Genomic DNA, 15172 nt, shown 5'->3' on the forward strand with positions numbered 1-15172 from the left:
TTTCCAATAAAGAAGCAACAAGAAAAGCAACAGCATGGGGTTTCTACAATAAAACCTCAGAAAGAAGAAGTTTGACAAACATGGAAGATCTGAGGGGTGCCTCCAAGTTCCCTAAACTACAGAGAGAGAATTATGCAAAGGGAGCAGGGCAGGAAATTGCAGAGCTGACCGCCCACAGGAACTGAGAGCCACTCAGGGCCCAAGCCAGCACTGAGAACAGCTGCAGGGTCCTGTGCAGAAGGGACTCCCTGTGCCGCGCTCACCGCTGTGCCATCCTCACCCACCTGAAATCCTCACATTTCTCCTCCTGTGGGGCCGCTGGAGCTGCTCCTGGTGCACTGTCACCATGGAGCCAGCAGACCCATCCCACTCCCTCTGTCCCTGCATCTCCCTGTGCTTTGTGCCTCACCAGGGGACCTCCACAGCTGTTTCCACACCCCTCATCCCCAAATCTTTCTCCCTAAAGTGCCTGCACAGCCCTGCTCCCCCAGACAGCTCCCGCAGCAGGATCAGGGCCAGGCCCCACTGCTGCAGCACAGCCCAGGGCCACGACAGCGGTGTGCCAGCTGTGCCTGAGCCTCAGGGGTGACACCTGTGGGGGCCCAGACCGTGAACCCAACGGCTGTCCCACCAACAGGCCCCAAGGCGAGGGCGCTATGGGCAGCATAGCCGACCGCCACAGCCTCACCCAAGATGGCGGCCAGCTGCCCACCTGGCGGTGCTGCATGAGCTCCGCCCATTTGGGACAGCCACGCCCACCGGAACGGCTCCGCCCACCCAGGGCTGTGCTCTTCCACCATCTGGCTCATCCAACGTAGCCCCGCCCACCTGACAGGCCCCGCCCGCTGGAGCTACTCCAGCACACCTGGCCCGACCGCTCCCACCCCTAAGCCCCGCCCACAGTGACTAGCCCCGCCCACCTTCCACACCCCCGCCCACCCGCTGGCCCCGCCCCCGCTCTAGTCCCCGCCCCCCGGGGCGGCACTACCCGCCGGGGCCGCCCTGCCCGCACCTGGGCACGCTCGAAGCTCTCCCGCTCCGCCTCCAGGCCGCCGCCGCCGCCCGCCCGCCGGCTCAGCACTCTGGGCAGCGGGTTGGCCGCCTGCCGCATGGAGCTGCTCACGCGGTCCATAGCCCCGCCGCGCCGCTCCTGTTCCGTCGCGCACTCGCCACCGCTCCGCTCGGCGCCGCCGCCGGCAGGGCCGCGCGCCATTGGCCAAGTTATCTGCCACTCACGGAGCGGGCCGCCCCGCCCGCCCCGCCCGCTCCCCTCCCTGCTTCCGCCCCTTTACTCTCATTGGCTGCTCCTAACGCCATCAGAACGAGCTCTCCGAAGGGCCGGTCTCGAGCCGTGCAGGCGGCCAGCTCACGTGACCGTCTCCAGGCTCATCGGTCCGTCCGCCCCCCTCTCAACACCAGATCCCGCCCCTCCAGAAGGGCTACGCCTCGGAGCTCCCACCCTGCCCTGTGGTCCCGCCCCCAAGCAAACTCTCTGCGATGATTGGCTGCGGCGCCTGCCGCTCATACACTCCGTCCTCGTCCGCGGGCGTCCGCGCGTGGCGGCGATGGAGCGTGGCGCCCACTGGCGGGCGGGAGCTGAGAACGGGCACGGGGTGCCGGGGCTGTGGGGGACGGCGGGCAGCGGGGTGGGAAGGTGACGGGAACTTTCTGTGACCTGGCTGTGCGCAGGGGTTCTGGGGCGGGAGGCGGCTGCAGGCCCCTCCGGCTGAGCAGGGGTAGGAGGAAGCGGGGCTCGCCGTGCGGCGCTGTGTGGCCGCTCCGTGGTCGATCCCTGACGTTGGCCAAGGGAAGAGCAGGGAGCTGGGCTGGGAATGCACCAGCAGTGCTCTGGCACCTCAAAAGCAGATGTAAAATCAGCGTCCCCACTTCTGGCAACAGCAAAGCCATCCTGTCTGCCCCAGCAGAGGTGACAGGGACGATCCAGGAGGAGCTGCTTAGGATGTGGGTTGCCTCGAGCAATTGTGCAAGCAGTTGTGGGCTGTGTAACTCAGTGCTGAGGTGTAATTTTCCACCGAAACAGTTGCCGCGCACACAGCGCAGCCGTGAGCAGGTTGCTGGTGTGACACATTTGCACATCTCTGAGCTTCTCAGGTTCCCAGCTGCTGGGAAATGGCCAGCGCTGTGCAGAAGGCCGCCTCACTCCTCGGCTTGTCTCTGTCTCCCTGTCTGCCTTCCCTCTAATGCACTTTCTGGAAACCTGCCTCCTTCCTTGGGGCTGCGCCCAACGGAGCTTTAATGGGTTTAGTTCAGCCACTCTTGCAGCAAGGTGATTAATAATTGAATAAATGAAGTCATTGCTGAATAGAGATGAAGGAACGGATGACCACAGAGAAAAAGGGAGGAACGGTCCATTGGATGCCTGTCAGTCCCACGCCACTCTGCCTGGCTAGAAGCACCCTGCTCCAGCACGGCCCCCAGCAAGCAGGCCTGGGGCTGGAGGTTGGCTGCACCTTGGACCCATGTGAGGGATTCATGTCAGCTGCTGTCTCTCACTGAGGTGCTTCTCTCTGTCCGTGGCAAGGTCCCCATTCTGGGACCTGGACTGCCCACTGTGGAGGTGCCTTGTCTGTGAAGGATTGGAGGAGGGCAGATGGATGCAAGCCAGAGCAGTCTCTTCCTACCAACTGCTCCAAGGCAGGGGCTGGAGCAGCATGGAGCCAGAACCAGCCCATGGTTGGCTGTTAAGAGCACTCTGTGGTGCTGCTGGGCTGTGCCTTGGAGCTTCGCAGAAATCTGGGGGTCTGCTTTCTGGTGGGAGCAGGTACCTTGCTGTTAGGCAGGTTATGAGATGCGCAGAGTGGGCACAGGGCTGCCCTGAGTTGGTCTGCTCCTGTGCCTCGTGTTTCATGGGGAGGCGATGGGGGAGAGTTGGAAGTAAGAAAGGCAGAGGGAAGATGGGCTGGGCACCATTGCAGCTGCCCAGCAGCTCCTCAGAATCCACGGCTGGGTTTCCTCTGATCAGATGCTCCTTCTTCTAGCTCCAAGAGGCTGGGCTGTAGCCTGGAGGCAAAGGGCAAAGGAGAACCTGTCATGGCGGTGTCTGTGAGGACAGATACTTCTCAGCTTAATCTTGACCCAAAGGACCTGCAAGCCACAGGGGACAGGAAATAGCAGGAGAATGGCCAGAAGGGACATCAGGGGCTGTGAGCCCTGACCAGGCAAAGGAACACTCCGTTCCCAGGGCTGGGAGCTGCAGGCTCCCTGTCCAACCATCCTCCCCAGCCATAACTGGGAGAGCCCCAGGGTGCTGCTGCCACGCTCCTCACCCTCCTGTGGCCTGGCCCAGGCTCAGAGTGAGCACAGATTCCCCCTTGTTTCAGCAAGAAAATAGAGGCACAGAGAGCACCACAGTCCCTCCTCTGTTATCCAGCTGGCTGGGCTGAAGCAGGCGGGCACGGGGCTCTGTGCAAAGATCCTGCTCTTTTTGCCCTGGAGGTGAGCCCTGTAACAGGCTTCCACGCTTCTGGAGACATTCTAACACACAAAATCCTGAGCTTCCCGAAGCAGAGAAGCCAGCCCTGGAGGGCACATCTGGAGGGAAGTGGCTGTGACAGTCCACCCACAAATGCAATAATGGCACCACAAGTACAAACCTGGTGATGAGGCTGAGTGTACAAATATGGGACAAAAATGTTTTCTGAGCCAAAGTGTCCCATGTGTCGTGAGGTGAGGGCTGGGTCTTGCGTGCAGGGTGGTGGCTCAGACCCAGCAGGAAAGTTTTTCGCAAAGCAAAAGGCATGTGGAAGCCTCTAAGGCAGGTGGAGACTGCACATGAGGCTTTATTATCTTCGGATCCCATTTTTTGATACTTTGGGCAAAATAGCTGCTGCTGAGTCCTTGTCAGCTAAAGCCATCACAGAGCCTTTGTAGGAAACAGGCCTGGGCTGCTTCACGGGGCAGTGAGCAGGGAGGGGAAGGGATGGCTGTCCCTTAGCAGGGCTGTCACTGCCCAAGTGCACAGGGTGCTATGAAGCCTGAGGGCATCCTGCGCTCTCTACCTTCGTCCTGGGTGAGCTGCCCTACCTGAACAGGTTCTGCAAGGAGGGACACAAACCCAAGCATCACCAGGTGTGTTCTCTGCGCTAAAGCCTCAGCAGCTGCCTTCCCTTTTCCAAGAATCCAAAAGCAAAGCTGAGCATAGCTTACAGCTGCATTTTCAGGCCAGGAATTTGCTGGGCTGGCTGCCCAGGTGAGGATCTCGCTGGACGGCAGGGCCTGGAGGTGAGCAGTGCTTGCCATCTGCTGGACAGCTTCTCCACTGCAGGGCAGCCGCTGCAGCTTCGCGTTCAACCCTAGGCTGAGCGCGTCACATGCATTGCCTGTGCAGGGGTGCAAAAGGCTGCTCTCCCCCAGGGCAGGAGACAGCTTTGCTTCTGTTGTAAATCAGGACGTGATCATTGAGAGAAGTTTTCTGTATGACTTGGGGCGTGCAGGGTGGTGTGTGGGACCGCATGACAGCAGACGCCTGGAAAGGTCAGGTCCCGGCTATCCCAGCGCTGGCGCTCAGCTTGTTTTCTGCAGTTTCTCTGACCCTCAGCTGCTGATCCTAAACCTGACCCTGAGTGCTACAGCTGCAGGGCAAACCAGCCCAGCCCCGGGCAGGTTGGTGCCTGGTGCTCAGGGAAACCGGGACACATCCACATGGCTGTAATTTGGCAAAGGCAGCCTGGCGTTGGAGGTGCTTCCAATGCCTGTGGGGCTACATCCCAACACAGCAGCCTGCTCTCCAGGTTCCTGGTCTCAAAATGAGGCTTTTCTAGGTGCCCTGCACGTACCCTGGGAAATGGCAGAAACTGCATTTCCTCCTTGCTGTGTGTTGAGAAATAGTTGGTGTTTTTCTGCTGACATTTACCCCAAATATTCATATTCATATTGCGGTAAATGTCAGCAGATATCCTGATATAGAAATTCCAGATCAAGGCTTTCGGTGCAGTTTCACAGGAGCACCTTACAGCCCTGAAAGAGCAGCTGGCCCAGGAATTCCAACACGGGCAGTTCCTGCATGCAGTCAGGATCCGTGCGGGCTCACGGTCCGTCCAGCCCAGCAGCGATGCCTCCAGACGTGGGCGCTGCAGATCTCTTGAAGAGAAAGGCAACTCTTCCTGTTGACTCCGTAGACTGCATACAGCCTCCGGCCATTCTCATTTGACAGATTTTCTCGAGCCTGTTACTTTGAAATCCGTGCCCTGGCTCAGACACATGGGAATTTCCTTGTGATCCCCACGTCCCTCTGCAAGATCTCATCTGAGATCTCATCTGAGATCTTGCTTGTCTTTCTCAGGGCTACAGCCACCGATTACCCCAATCCTTCTCCTTCTGTTTCCAGCTGATCTGCTCCCAGTTCAAACCTGCAGTGGTGATGGGGCAGCTCCCAGGGGACCCTTGGTGAAACTCCAGAAGTGAGTCAGGGTGGGGGAGCAGGCTGCCTCGGGGCTAAGAAAAGAATTCCTCCTGCATCCCAAAGCCCTTCTTGTAGTGAGTCCAAAGACACCATGTGTGGTTTCTATTGAAAGCTGAAACGCCATACGGCAGAGGTTTTACAGACTCCATAAATAGCTGCTGTTTAGGATGTATGTTATGGAGGAGGCTTCAGAAATCAAAATATTTAGAGATTTGCATTATTTGTCTTGGCAGGAAGGAGCAACCAAGGCTGAAATACAAAATCATCCTTCAAGGAAGGAATGGAGTTGGGGAAAACAGTGAAATGTGGGAATAACAGGTGTCAAAACCTCCAAGAATTCCCTCTCAATGAATGAGAGCAAGAAACACAGCCCAGTATATCTCACAGCAGCAAGAATTCATTCAAAACGCCTAGGCTCATGTATACTTCTGATAGAAAACACTGATTTTCAAAAGGAATCGTGACATTTCCATCAACATCACATTTGAATATTGCAGGAACATTCAGAACACTCAGCTAAAATCAGCTCCAAGCTGGGCTGTGTCACTGTGAGCTGCATGATGAGGATGTCTCCAGCTCATCCTCCATCCTGTTCCCTTTTCTATTTTGTTCTGGTCCCCACGTGGAGCTGTGTAACGGGAACACTCGGATTGGCCTGAATGGCGAACGCGTGTAGATGCTGGGTGTGAAACCACTGGTGGAAATTACGGGAGCAGGGCTATGAGAATGGGAAGTGTTGGTGGAGCATAGGTTAGCAGGTCACTGTGACTCCAGAGTGTCACGGTTTTCTCATCATCGTCTCATTTCAACTCATCTCATCTCACCATGTGGTTTCCCAGCCTGCCACTTGGTCAAATCTGTCTCCAAGCCTGTTTTCAGCACCCCCAGCCTCAATCTGCTGTTTGCTGCTGCAGGAAAGTGAGTCAGCTTGGTCTGGTACCTTGGGCACGTCAGAGCATCCCATGTGGCATCTTTGGTGGCACATCCGTCAGTCATATGTGGCCAGGTTCACGGGGACATGGATGTGTGAGGGGCCTGCCAAGTCCACACAGCTCCTGCCTGTGCTTCACCCACCCCTTCCCCAGCATCCCTGAGCAGAAGTGCAGGATGACAGCAATCCCAGCAAAGGGGAAAGAGAGATACAGAGAAACAAAGGGATGTGTCAGGGCCTGTACTGCTGCAAAGGCAAAGCTGTGAGGCTGCAGAGGGACTGCAGGGTGTGGGCTGGGTTGGAGCAGGGAAGCACCCACATGTGGTTTTACCCTGGCCCAGTTTTGCTGATGCTTAGTAACACAGTGTTTTAGTGAAGCAAAAGGCTCTGGGCATAAGAGATCTTTCAGTGCCCTCTATCGCACTCCTTCTGAAAGGTCTGACTCACTAAGTTCCGTCGGTTGAGTTGTGGTGATGGTGATACCCTGGAGCACTTAAGAGCCTTGGGTCTAGAATAAGCTCTTCACCTGGTGCAGGGAATCTTTTCACTTCACTCATTGAGTCCCTCCTCTGGACCTCTACAAGGCCACCATGTTGGGCAGTGGTTTCTCATGTCTAAATGTTCCTCCCCCACAGAGGAGCCCAGTGGCTGCAGCTGTGGTTGTTCAGCAGCCACAAACTGCACCAGCACCAGCAATACCTTGCTCTTGCTCTTCCTCTGCCTGCATGAGGTGTCATCCGTAAGCCTTTGCCTGGAGGTCAGCAGAGCCCTTCTGTGGGGATGTAACGTTTCAGAGGAGAGCTGCAGTGACACTGCTCCTGTCCTAAACGGCACCAGCTGAGCCAGCAAATCTCTTTTGTATGTCTATATGGCTGCTGGGATAATGCCAGGAGGATGTCAGTTCTAGATCACTGGAACAAAATAATACCATAAGCCAAACTCCACCATACCAACATCGTTGTGAGCTTCTAAAACTCTTGGTGAAGGCTAGCAGTCAATTCTTGCATCCATGGATAACACAGTAGTATTTAAGCTCCATGGCATTTGTGGAAGTGCAATGTAGAAGCAGAACCAGTTCCCTAATGAGTTGCGGGACGGAGTTGGGAAGGACAGGTGAGGAGCCCGGACTTAGGACAGCACTGTGCTCTACCCTCTGCTCTGCGTGGTTATGTGCTGGTGATGTCCTGGTTGCATGAAGAAAGCCCCATCACTCTGGGCAGTGCTGCAAGCAGGACACAGTGGCCGTGTGCCTCGCTGACCTGCTGAGCAGGCAGCCAGCACAGCTGGTGTGACCCATGGCTCTTCCTGCTGCCATGGCTGCAGAGTCCACTGCTCTGTATTTCTGTGATGCAGATATTCTAGATGTGTGTGCCAGCCATGCTCATTCCCTGTTGTCATGTGGCTTCTAGGCAAAATCTCATGAAACACTACTTCTAGGTTTTTGACTTCTAGGTTTTGGTCTGAGGGGAAAAAAAAGAAGAGTTGGTCATATCCTGTTCCCTCTTATTTCAGAGTATCTTGTCATGGCATATCACTTGCCACATCCGGGCACTACTGCCCGTCAGGACTCTGGGTACTTCCCTTCTCAGGATGGTGTAGGACTCCACACTCTTTGTACACACATAGAATTTCTTGACACAGCACTTCTTCCATTGTATCATGCTGTCTTTCTGCAGAATTTCATCATGTTTCCAGCCTTGTGCACCTTTATAGAGTGAGCTGAACCCAGGGATCCCACATCAGGCCCAGTGAAGGACCTGTGCAGCAGTCTAGCCTGACTCCTACAATTAATCTCCACCAAAAAGGAACATGAAGTCCTCCACAGCTGCCACTGCTGTTCTCATTGTGGCTGCTCTCTGCTACCAGGTCTCCTCAAGTCCACGTGAGTCCAAGCTCCCCACTCTGTAGGAACTCTCTTCTTGCTCTTTCTGCTGTACAAGTCCCAGTAATTCTTGTTGGCTCTCTCTTCTGAGCACCTGCTGTAAGAAAGGAAAGGCAGATCTTTGCTTTTTGCTCTTTGCTTTGCTGAGGGAAGGGTGACTGGTGGTAGACTGTGGTGGGAGCAGCACCTTCTTCAGTGTGGCCCTTCAGGTCCTGCAAGCCTGCTGGCACTGCTCCTGGTCTGGCTTTAATCAGAAAACCTCTCTTCTCTCCCAGTTGCTGTCAGGCCCCGCGGACCCTGCTGCTACAATTTCTTAAACAAAGCGCTTCCCCCAAGCAAGGTGGTGATGTATGAGTACACAGGAAGCGGGTGCCCCTACCGCGGTGTGATGTGAGTATTTCTGCCCAGACCCCAGGGCTGCCCACTGAAAGGTGGCAGCACCAAGAAACCCCACATGGCATGGCAAAGGGCATAAGCCGGATGGGCTCTGCCACGTTAGGAGAATTACCTGGAAACTTTGCAGGGGCCAATCTCACATCCCAAACAGTTGGCTTCTGGTCCTCCCTGTTATTTCTAAGCAGGTCACCTCCACCAAGATAGAGAGTCCCAGGCAGGACAGCGTGCTGGCTGGGGAAGGCAGCTCGGGGGGGAGTGGCTTTCTCCTCTAAGCAGCAAGGACATCTATGATGATATTGAGCTCACCCCTGTGCGTCTGCAGAGCCGCCGTGCAGTTACAGAGGTGTCAGCTTGGTGGAGTTCCAATGGCAAGGAGCATGCAGTCGCCCAGCCCTGCTCTCCCTTTTCCTCCACCCTTTAACTGTGTTTCCTTCTGCAGATTCACCACGGTTGAGAAGACGACGTGCTGTGCCAAACCAGAAGAGAAGTGGGTTCAGGATATCCTGAATGTGGAGAAGCACAAGGACAGCAGCCAGTGAGCTGTGCTTCAATCCCATTCAGCATCACAGCTGCAGCCCTCTCATGGGCACCTCCCATCACAGCCTTGTCACCTCCTTGCCCGTGCATTTGGCAGACTGTTTGCAGACTGTTTTACAGACTCTGTACATACTCTTATTTATTTACCTATTTAAGTGTTAAGAAATTAAGAATTAAAAAGTAAGATTAAAGTAAAGTAAGAGTAAAGATAAAGTAAAATTAAGAAATAAAAAAAGTAAGAAATTAAGTAATTAAGAAATGCAAAAGCATTTCTACTTCTTGGGGACAAACCTGTCACTGTGATTTGTACTGGCTGTCTTTCGGTTGGCTTTGCAGTATAAAAGCAAAGGAAAGCTGCCCTTCGTCCAGCTGTCTCTCTGTCAGGCAGGGCTGGGGCCCACAGGCCGCACCTGACCCGTCGCTGCCCCATGGCTGCAGGCCACGCAGGGGCTGGGCAGCACCACCGGCATCCCCGCCACCGCAGGGCCTGCTGCCGCCGCGGCCGGCGGAGCCCCACCTCGTCCCACTGAGGTCGGGCCGTTTGTCCCGTTTTCCCCGCAGGCCTTCGCTTTCACTTTCACCCTCCGGGCAGGGAAGGCCGCAGCCCTCAGGGCCGCCCCGCTGGCGCCGCGCTCCGCCCACGGTCGCCGCTGGCCCGGCCGGGTGCATCGTCCAAGGCCACGCGCGGCGCTGCTGCCGGGCCGCGGCGCCCACCATGGCGCTGTCCGAAGCCCTGGAGCGGCTGCACGAGGAGGCCGTCTGCTCCATCTGCCTGGAGTACATGAGCGAGCCGGTCAGCGTCGACTGCGGGCACAACTTCTGCCGCGGCTGCATCGGGAAGCACTGCCAGGACAAGGGCTTGTGGAACGACGCGCCCTTCTCCTGCCCGCAGTGCCGGGCGCCCTGCCGCCGCAGCAGCCTGCGGCCCAACCGGCAGCTGGCCAACATCGTGGAGAGCATCCGGCAGCTGGGGCTGCGGGGCGGCGTGGGGACGGGAGCGGGGGCGGGGAGTGGGAGCCCGCTTTGCCCCCTGCACAACGAGCGCCTCAAGCTCTTCTGCGAGGGGGACGAGCAGCCCATCTGCGTGGTGTGCCGGGAGTCCCAGCAGCACCGCTCGCATGCTGTCTATCCCATCGAGGAGGCCGCGCAGGTGTACAAGGTACGGGCACCCCTCTGCGAATGGCCCCGGGCACCGCTGCGGAGTGAGAATGGTGGCAAAGCGAGTGGCAGCCACTGTGCTGCGGGTGCCGGGGCTGAGGGTGGACTTGCTGCCTCCTAATGCAAGGGGCACCGTCCCCCCGTCGGCCGTCGGCCGGTGTGCGTGGGACAGCCTGGCTCCCTGCCCTGCAAACAGTCGGGGCGGTGGGGTGTGGAACTGCTGGCTCCCAAACACCATGTCCCAGCGTCGTGGGGGTACCCAAATGCCACGTCCCAGCGATGTGGGAGGCAGTTCGCTTGCTCTCTGAACTGAAATAGCGAGGAAAATAGGGAAAGACCTGAGCTGCTTGGAGGGGGTTAATGCTGTGAGCAGAGTGAAGAGAACAGCTGCTGGGAATGGGTGCCAGAGATGGCACTGCCTGGCACAGGGCCGTGTCCCCTGCTGCATGCTGGCACCAGCAGCTGTGAGCTCAGGGGCTGGGCAGAGCATGCAGGGTGGGGAGGGCCGACCTCGCTTCTGCTGTTTTCAGGTCAAACTCCAGAAATCGCTGGAGCAACTTTCCAAGGAAGTGGAGGATATGAAGAAGCGTGAGTCAGAGGCGAAGATGAAAACCCAGGAGTGCAAGGCAGGTGCTCGGTTTGTTTGTGAAAGAATGAGCTTACATAACATCAGGAATTTAAAAAATCCGGAATGGTCTGGGGCTGTGAATCCAGGATGGGACATGTCCCATGTGCTGCTGCTGTAGGGAGGATCCACATCTACCAGGGAGCCTGAGCCATCATAGCTGGCAGAGCCACAAGCACGGCGCCAGAAACCAGCATCAGTGAGTGTGGAAACTGCAGTGAATGCGATCCTGAGTAAATTAAAAAGCCCAGCTTGGGAAAAAAAAAAGCAGCATTCCAGCTCCAAGGAAATTGTGGGGGCTTGTGTGCCAGTTCAACAAATAGATGCTTTCTGTTTGTGTTTTGCTTGAGTGAAAAGCAGGTGTGAGACACACAATCAGCTCTGCTCCAAAGCACTAGAGCTGAAATTGTTTTCATTACAAAAATACAAGCAAATTACTGCTCCTCTGCTTTACCCCAAGCAGCCCTGGGGGCAGAACAGCAGCAAAACAGAGGCAGTTTAGGCGTAGAAGGAAACATAACTGCAGAAAAGGAAATGAAACTTCTGGCTGGAGCTTTCCCTTGCTGACCTGATGATTAATCAGCTTTGGCAGGGAAAACAGGTTTCTCAGTGCTCTCCCAGTTATCTGTGTGGGCTGTCACTAGTGATGGAGTTTGGGGGTGCTGCAGTGCACCCACCATCCCCCTCAGGCACTGCGTTGTGACAGAGCTTTGTCCCACCCCCGCCTGAGTCAAGGCCGTGGGGTCACTGCCAGGCTGCCCCGGCTTCTGTCCTGCTTAAGTAAAAAGGAAAAAATGTCCCCAGCGAGTGCTGGGCTTGCAGTCCTGGCTTATCAGGAGTTCGTGAGTCAGGTCCAAGAAATTGTGCTTAGATGAAGAGGAAATGCACTTTGATTTCCTCTCATTTACCTTCTGGGCTTTGAAGCTTCCTGGTCCTAGTTAACCCCAGCATGTTTTTCTGCAGTTGGTTAACTTTTGGGCTTTAGGTTTTGAGCCAGATGCCAAATATTAAGTGTTAGGAAAAAATTTTCTCAAGCACTGCAACCCCCACCTGTCACCGCTCCTCTCATCTCCGTGTTCAGCGAGAATTCTCAGTGACCCAGGAAGTCCTGCCACCCCACCCCTGGGTGCTGTCACGTTTTGGCAGGATTGCTAAGCAGAGCTCACCCTGAGCCTGGCACGCAGGCAAGTTGATTTTATCTCCTGATAAAATCCTGCCCAAAACCCCACCTGACACCTGGTTACATCTCCATAGACCTCTGTGCTGCACTCAGATATCTGTGGGCATCGGAGGTCCAGCTGGTCATGGCTGTCCTTCTGTTGGATGTCAAGTGGGAACTCTGGCTAGGTCAAACCACGGCATTTATCCCTTGGCTCTTCTTTTAAATAAACACAGACAAAAATGCAGCGGTTTCCTGCATGTTGGGCATAGCGCTGGGCTCTGACTCAGCTGGCTAACACTGCCTGCCTTCACTGTGTGCATCTTTCCTATCACAAGGAGAAAGTGAAGAGAAAGCGGGAGACGATTGTGTGTGAGTTTGGGAAGCTGCATCAGCTGCTGGCTGATGAGGAGAAGCTGCTGCTTCAGAAGCTGGAGGAGGAAGAATCACAGATTCTGGTGATGATCTCTGAAAACCTGGCCAGGGTGACAGAGCAGAAGTGCTTGCTGGTTGAGCTGATCCAGGAGATAAAGGAGAAGATGCAGCAGCCAGTTGAGGAGCTGCTCAAGGTCAGGCTCTGCCACCAGCCCTCTCAATTGTCCCCAGCCTCAGCCCCAGGCCTCTGCTGTGTGGCCAGGTGGTTGGGGCCAGTCTGGAGTGACATACCCAGAATGGCTTTTCTCTTCTAGGACATGAGATGCATCCTGAGCAGGTGGGTACCTGTGCTCCTTCCACTTACAGTCCAAGCTGCCTCCTGGCGCTCAGTGTCTCTGTCTCCCAGCCCAGTGTTCCATTTGTCCTCTAAAGACAGAGTGCCCTGGGGCTGACAAGGCTGGGGTCTGAAATTTAAGTAGCTGCAGAACCCTCCTCTTCCAGGGCCTCAGAACTGAGGTCTTGTCTGGCCTTGTGGGGTGTGAGATGTGAGATCTGTCCCCTCCTAAGGGCCGTGCTGCCAGGTTGGCCTGTCTCCTCCATTTCCCAGGCACCCCTACTTGGCAGTGGCTCTGCACCTCCCTGAGATCCATTTCTTATGCACCAGTTTACTCTGGATCAAAGGTCCCATCGCATTTACTACCAAGTAGTCATTCCTGGTGCTTTGTCATGGCTGAGGAGTTCAAGGGAGGGAATGCATCTGTGCAGCCGGGTGAAAGGCATCAGAAAGCCCCATGATGCTGCAGAAGAGTTGTTGTGCAGTGGGCACTGAATATGGTCCCCAGTATTGCTCTCCTTTCAGGTGTGAAACAATGAAGTTTCAGGCCCCCAAACCTGTGTCTGTGAACTTGAAGGAGGACTACAGCATCCCAGAGCGCTGCATGGGTATAAGACACATGCTGAGGAAGTTCAAAGGTGAGGATCTGCTTCCAGCTCCCTGTGCGTGTGGTCATAGCCCCCTGCCCTGGGACGTGGGGAAGTGTTGGGTGCGTCCCTGACACACAGGTGGGCTGCTGGTTGGGGTGGGATCCTGGCTGAAGCCTTTGGCCCCCGCAGGCTCTGCAAGAGTCTGTGTGGGAGTCCATCCAGGTTCAGGCTCCTCTTTAATGACATGACTTCAGAGCAGACCCCGTTTCAGACCAGGTTTTTTTTGTTAGCACCAGTGCTGTGGGTTTTTTTTCCCTCTAACACTACACTGGAGTTAGAGAGTTTTCTTCTCAGATTTTGGATGACATTACCAGTTTGCTATAGGTGGGTTCAGGCTGGTTCCCAGGGTTGGAGAGCTTTCTCCTTCTAGTCTCGGGTTGGGAGGGCATTGCTTACACACTCTTGTTTTCACCGTTACTTATTAAGATATACCCTGAATGCCAGGCTGCCCTGGTTGTTCCCATTCTGCAGCCACATGCCAACTTGCTTTGACATGGTTTACAGCTGAAATGATTTTTATGAATCACAGTTCCCCAGGCCAGCAGCCCCACGTGGCATGCGAGGCATAAGGCGGTTACACACAGCTGGCAGCTGGGACTGGGGCTCTTCAGCATCTCAGTGACGGACTCACAAAGTCCTTTTGTCCTCCTCCCTTCTCTCCCACCAGTGGATGTGACTCTGGACCCTGAGACGGCTCACCTTGAGCTCACCCTGTCTGAGGACCGCAAGAGTGTGCGGCGCGGGAGCAGGAAGCTGTTCCTGATGTTTTTTGATAGCCCCAAGAGGTTCAGCTGTGTTCCCGTGGTGCTGGGGCTGCAGGCCTTCTTCTCGGGCCGCAGCTACTGGGAGGTGCAGGTGGGAGACAAGCCAGAGTGGGGCCTGGGGCTGTGCAAGGAGGCTGCCTGCCGGAAAGGAAACATCGTCTTTTCCCCCCAAAATGGCTACTGGGTGCTGCGGCTGCAGAACGGTGCCTACGAGGCCCTTACCTGCCCTGTCTCCTGCCTGACCCCGAGTGTCAGACCCCGGTGCATTGGCATCTTCCTGGACTATGAGGCAGGAGAAATCTCCTTTTACAGCGTGTCCGACCGCTCCCACCTTTACACCTTCACCGACAAGTTCTCGGGGAAACTCCGGCCTTTCTTCTACCTGGGCTCCTTAATGGGGGGCAAAAATGCAGAGCCCTTGGTGATCTCCTGGATGAGGGACACGCAGGGGACCAGCTGCGTCGTCCTGTGACAGGGACAGGCAGAACTGTGGGGGCACAACGAGCTGCTCGGGTGAGCAGGAGGTGCTGGCTGGCAGTTGCTATGTGTGTAGCATGGAGTGGGGATCCAGCCAGGACCATGCTGGGATTGTAGCACCTGTTGTCCACCGGTGCCTTACTGCTCATCCACAGGCTTCTGGTGGTAGGGGCTCACAGCCTGCTGTGTTGTGATGCTTTGGGTATGCGTTGTTCTGACACGAGGCAATAAAGAGATGATCTGGCGAGCCCTGAGCCGTTAGCTGTGCATTTCTGTGGCGCATCCATCCCTGCTGGTTAACCCCAAACCCTGGCTGACACCCAGCATTTCAATGCTGAATTCTGGAATATGGAGAAAAGGCCCTTGTGCACTCACTGGCTTTTAAGGAGCAAGAAGCCCTGCTACTGTCAGCCCCAGAGGACCACGTGTATTGTCCAAAGAGTGCTGTGCTGCTGGCCATGG

The 15172-nt window shown here is 55.9% G+C and overlaps 2 protein-coding genes and 1 pseudogene across 3 annotated transcripts in view; 2 read left to right on the top strand and 1 right to left on the bottom strand.

Moving 5' to 3' along the window:
• Window positions 1-1132, bottom strand: part of HIP1 (huntingtin interacting protein 1) — a gene marked incomplete at both ends in the record, with an annotated part of 32697 nt that extends 31565 nt beyond the window's left edge. Inside the window, one exon of the mRNA XM_079545162.1 lies at window positions 1013-1132. Coding sequence (XP_079401288.1) covers window positions 1013-1132 — 120 coding nt within the window. The remainder of the gene's footprint in view (window positions 1-1012) is intronic.
• A 7030-nt stretch (window positions 1133-8162) lies between these two features.
• Window positions 8163-9170, top strand: LOC306954191 (C-C motif chemokine 4 homolog pseudogene; annotated as a pseudogene). Its single transcript has 3 exons — window positions 8163-8235; window positions 8511-8625; window positions 9071-9170. The product of its transcript is annotated as a C-C motif chemokine 4 homolog pseudogene (transcript).
• A 543-nt stretch (window positions 9171-9713) lies between these two features.
• On the top strand, window positions 9714-14705 carry LOC306953920 (E3 ubiquitin-protein ligase TRIM39-like; the record flags this gene model as incomplete). Its single annotated transcript, XM_079544944.1, has 6 exons — window positions 9714-10327; window positions 10857-10952; window positions 12449-12679; window positions 12800-12822; window positions 13345-13457; window positions 14137-14705. The coding sequence occupies exons 1-6, from the start codon at window positions 9884-9886 to the stop codon at window positions 14703-14705; spliced, it is 1476 nt and encodes a 491-aa protein (XP_079401070.1). The 5' UTR covers window positions 9714-9883.
• Window positions 14706-15172: the final 467 nt, after the last annotated feature.

This window comes from Tetrao urogallus (genome assembly GCF_951394365.1).
Source record: "Tetrao urogallus genome assembly, chromosome: 20".
Taxonomy (NCBI): Eukaryota; Metazoa; Chordata; class Aves; order Galliformes; family Phasianidae; genus Tetrao; species Tetrao urogallus.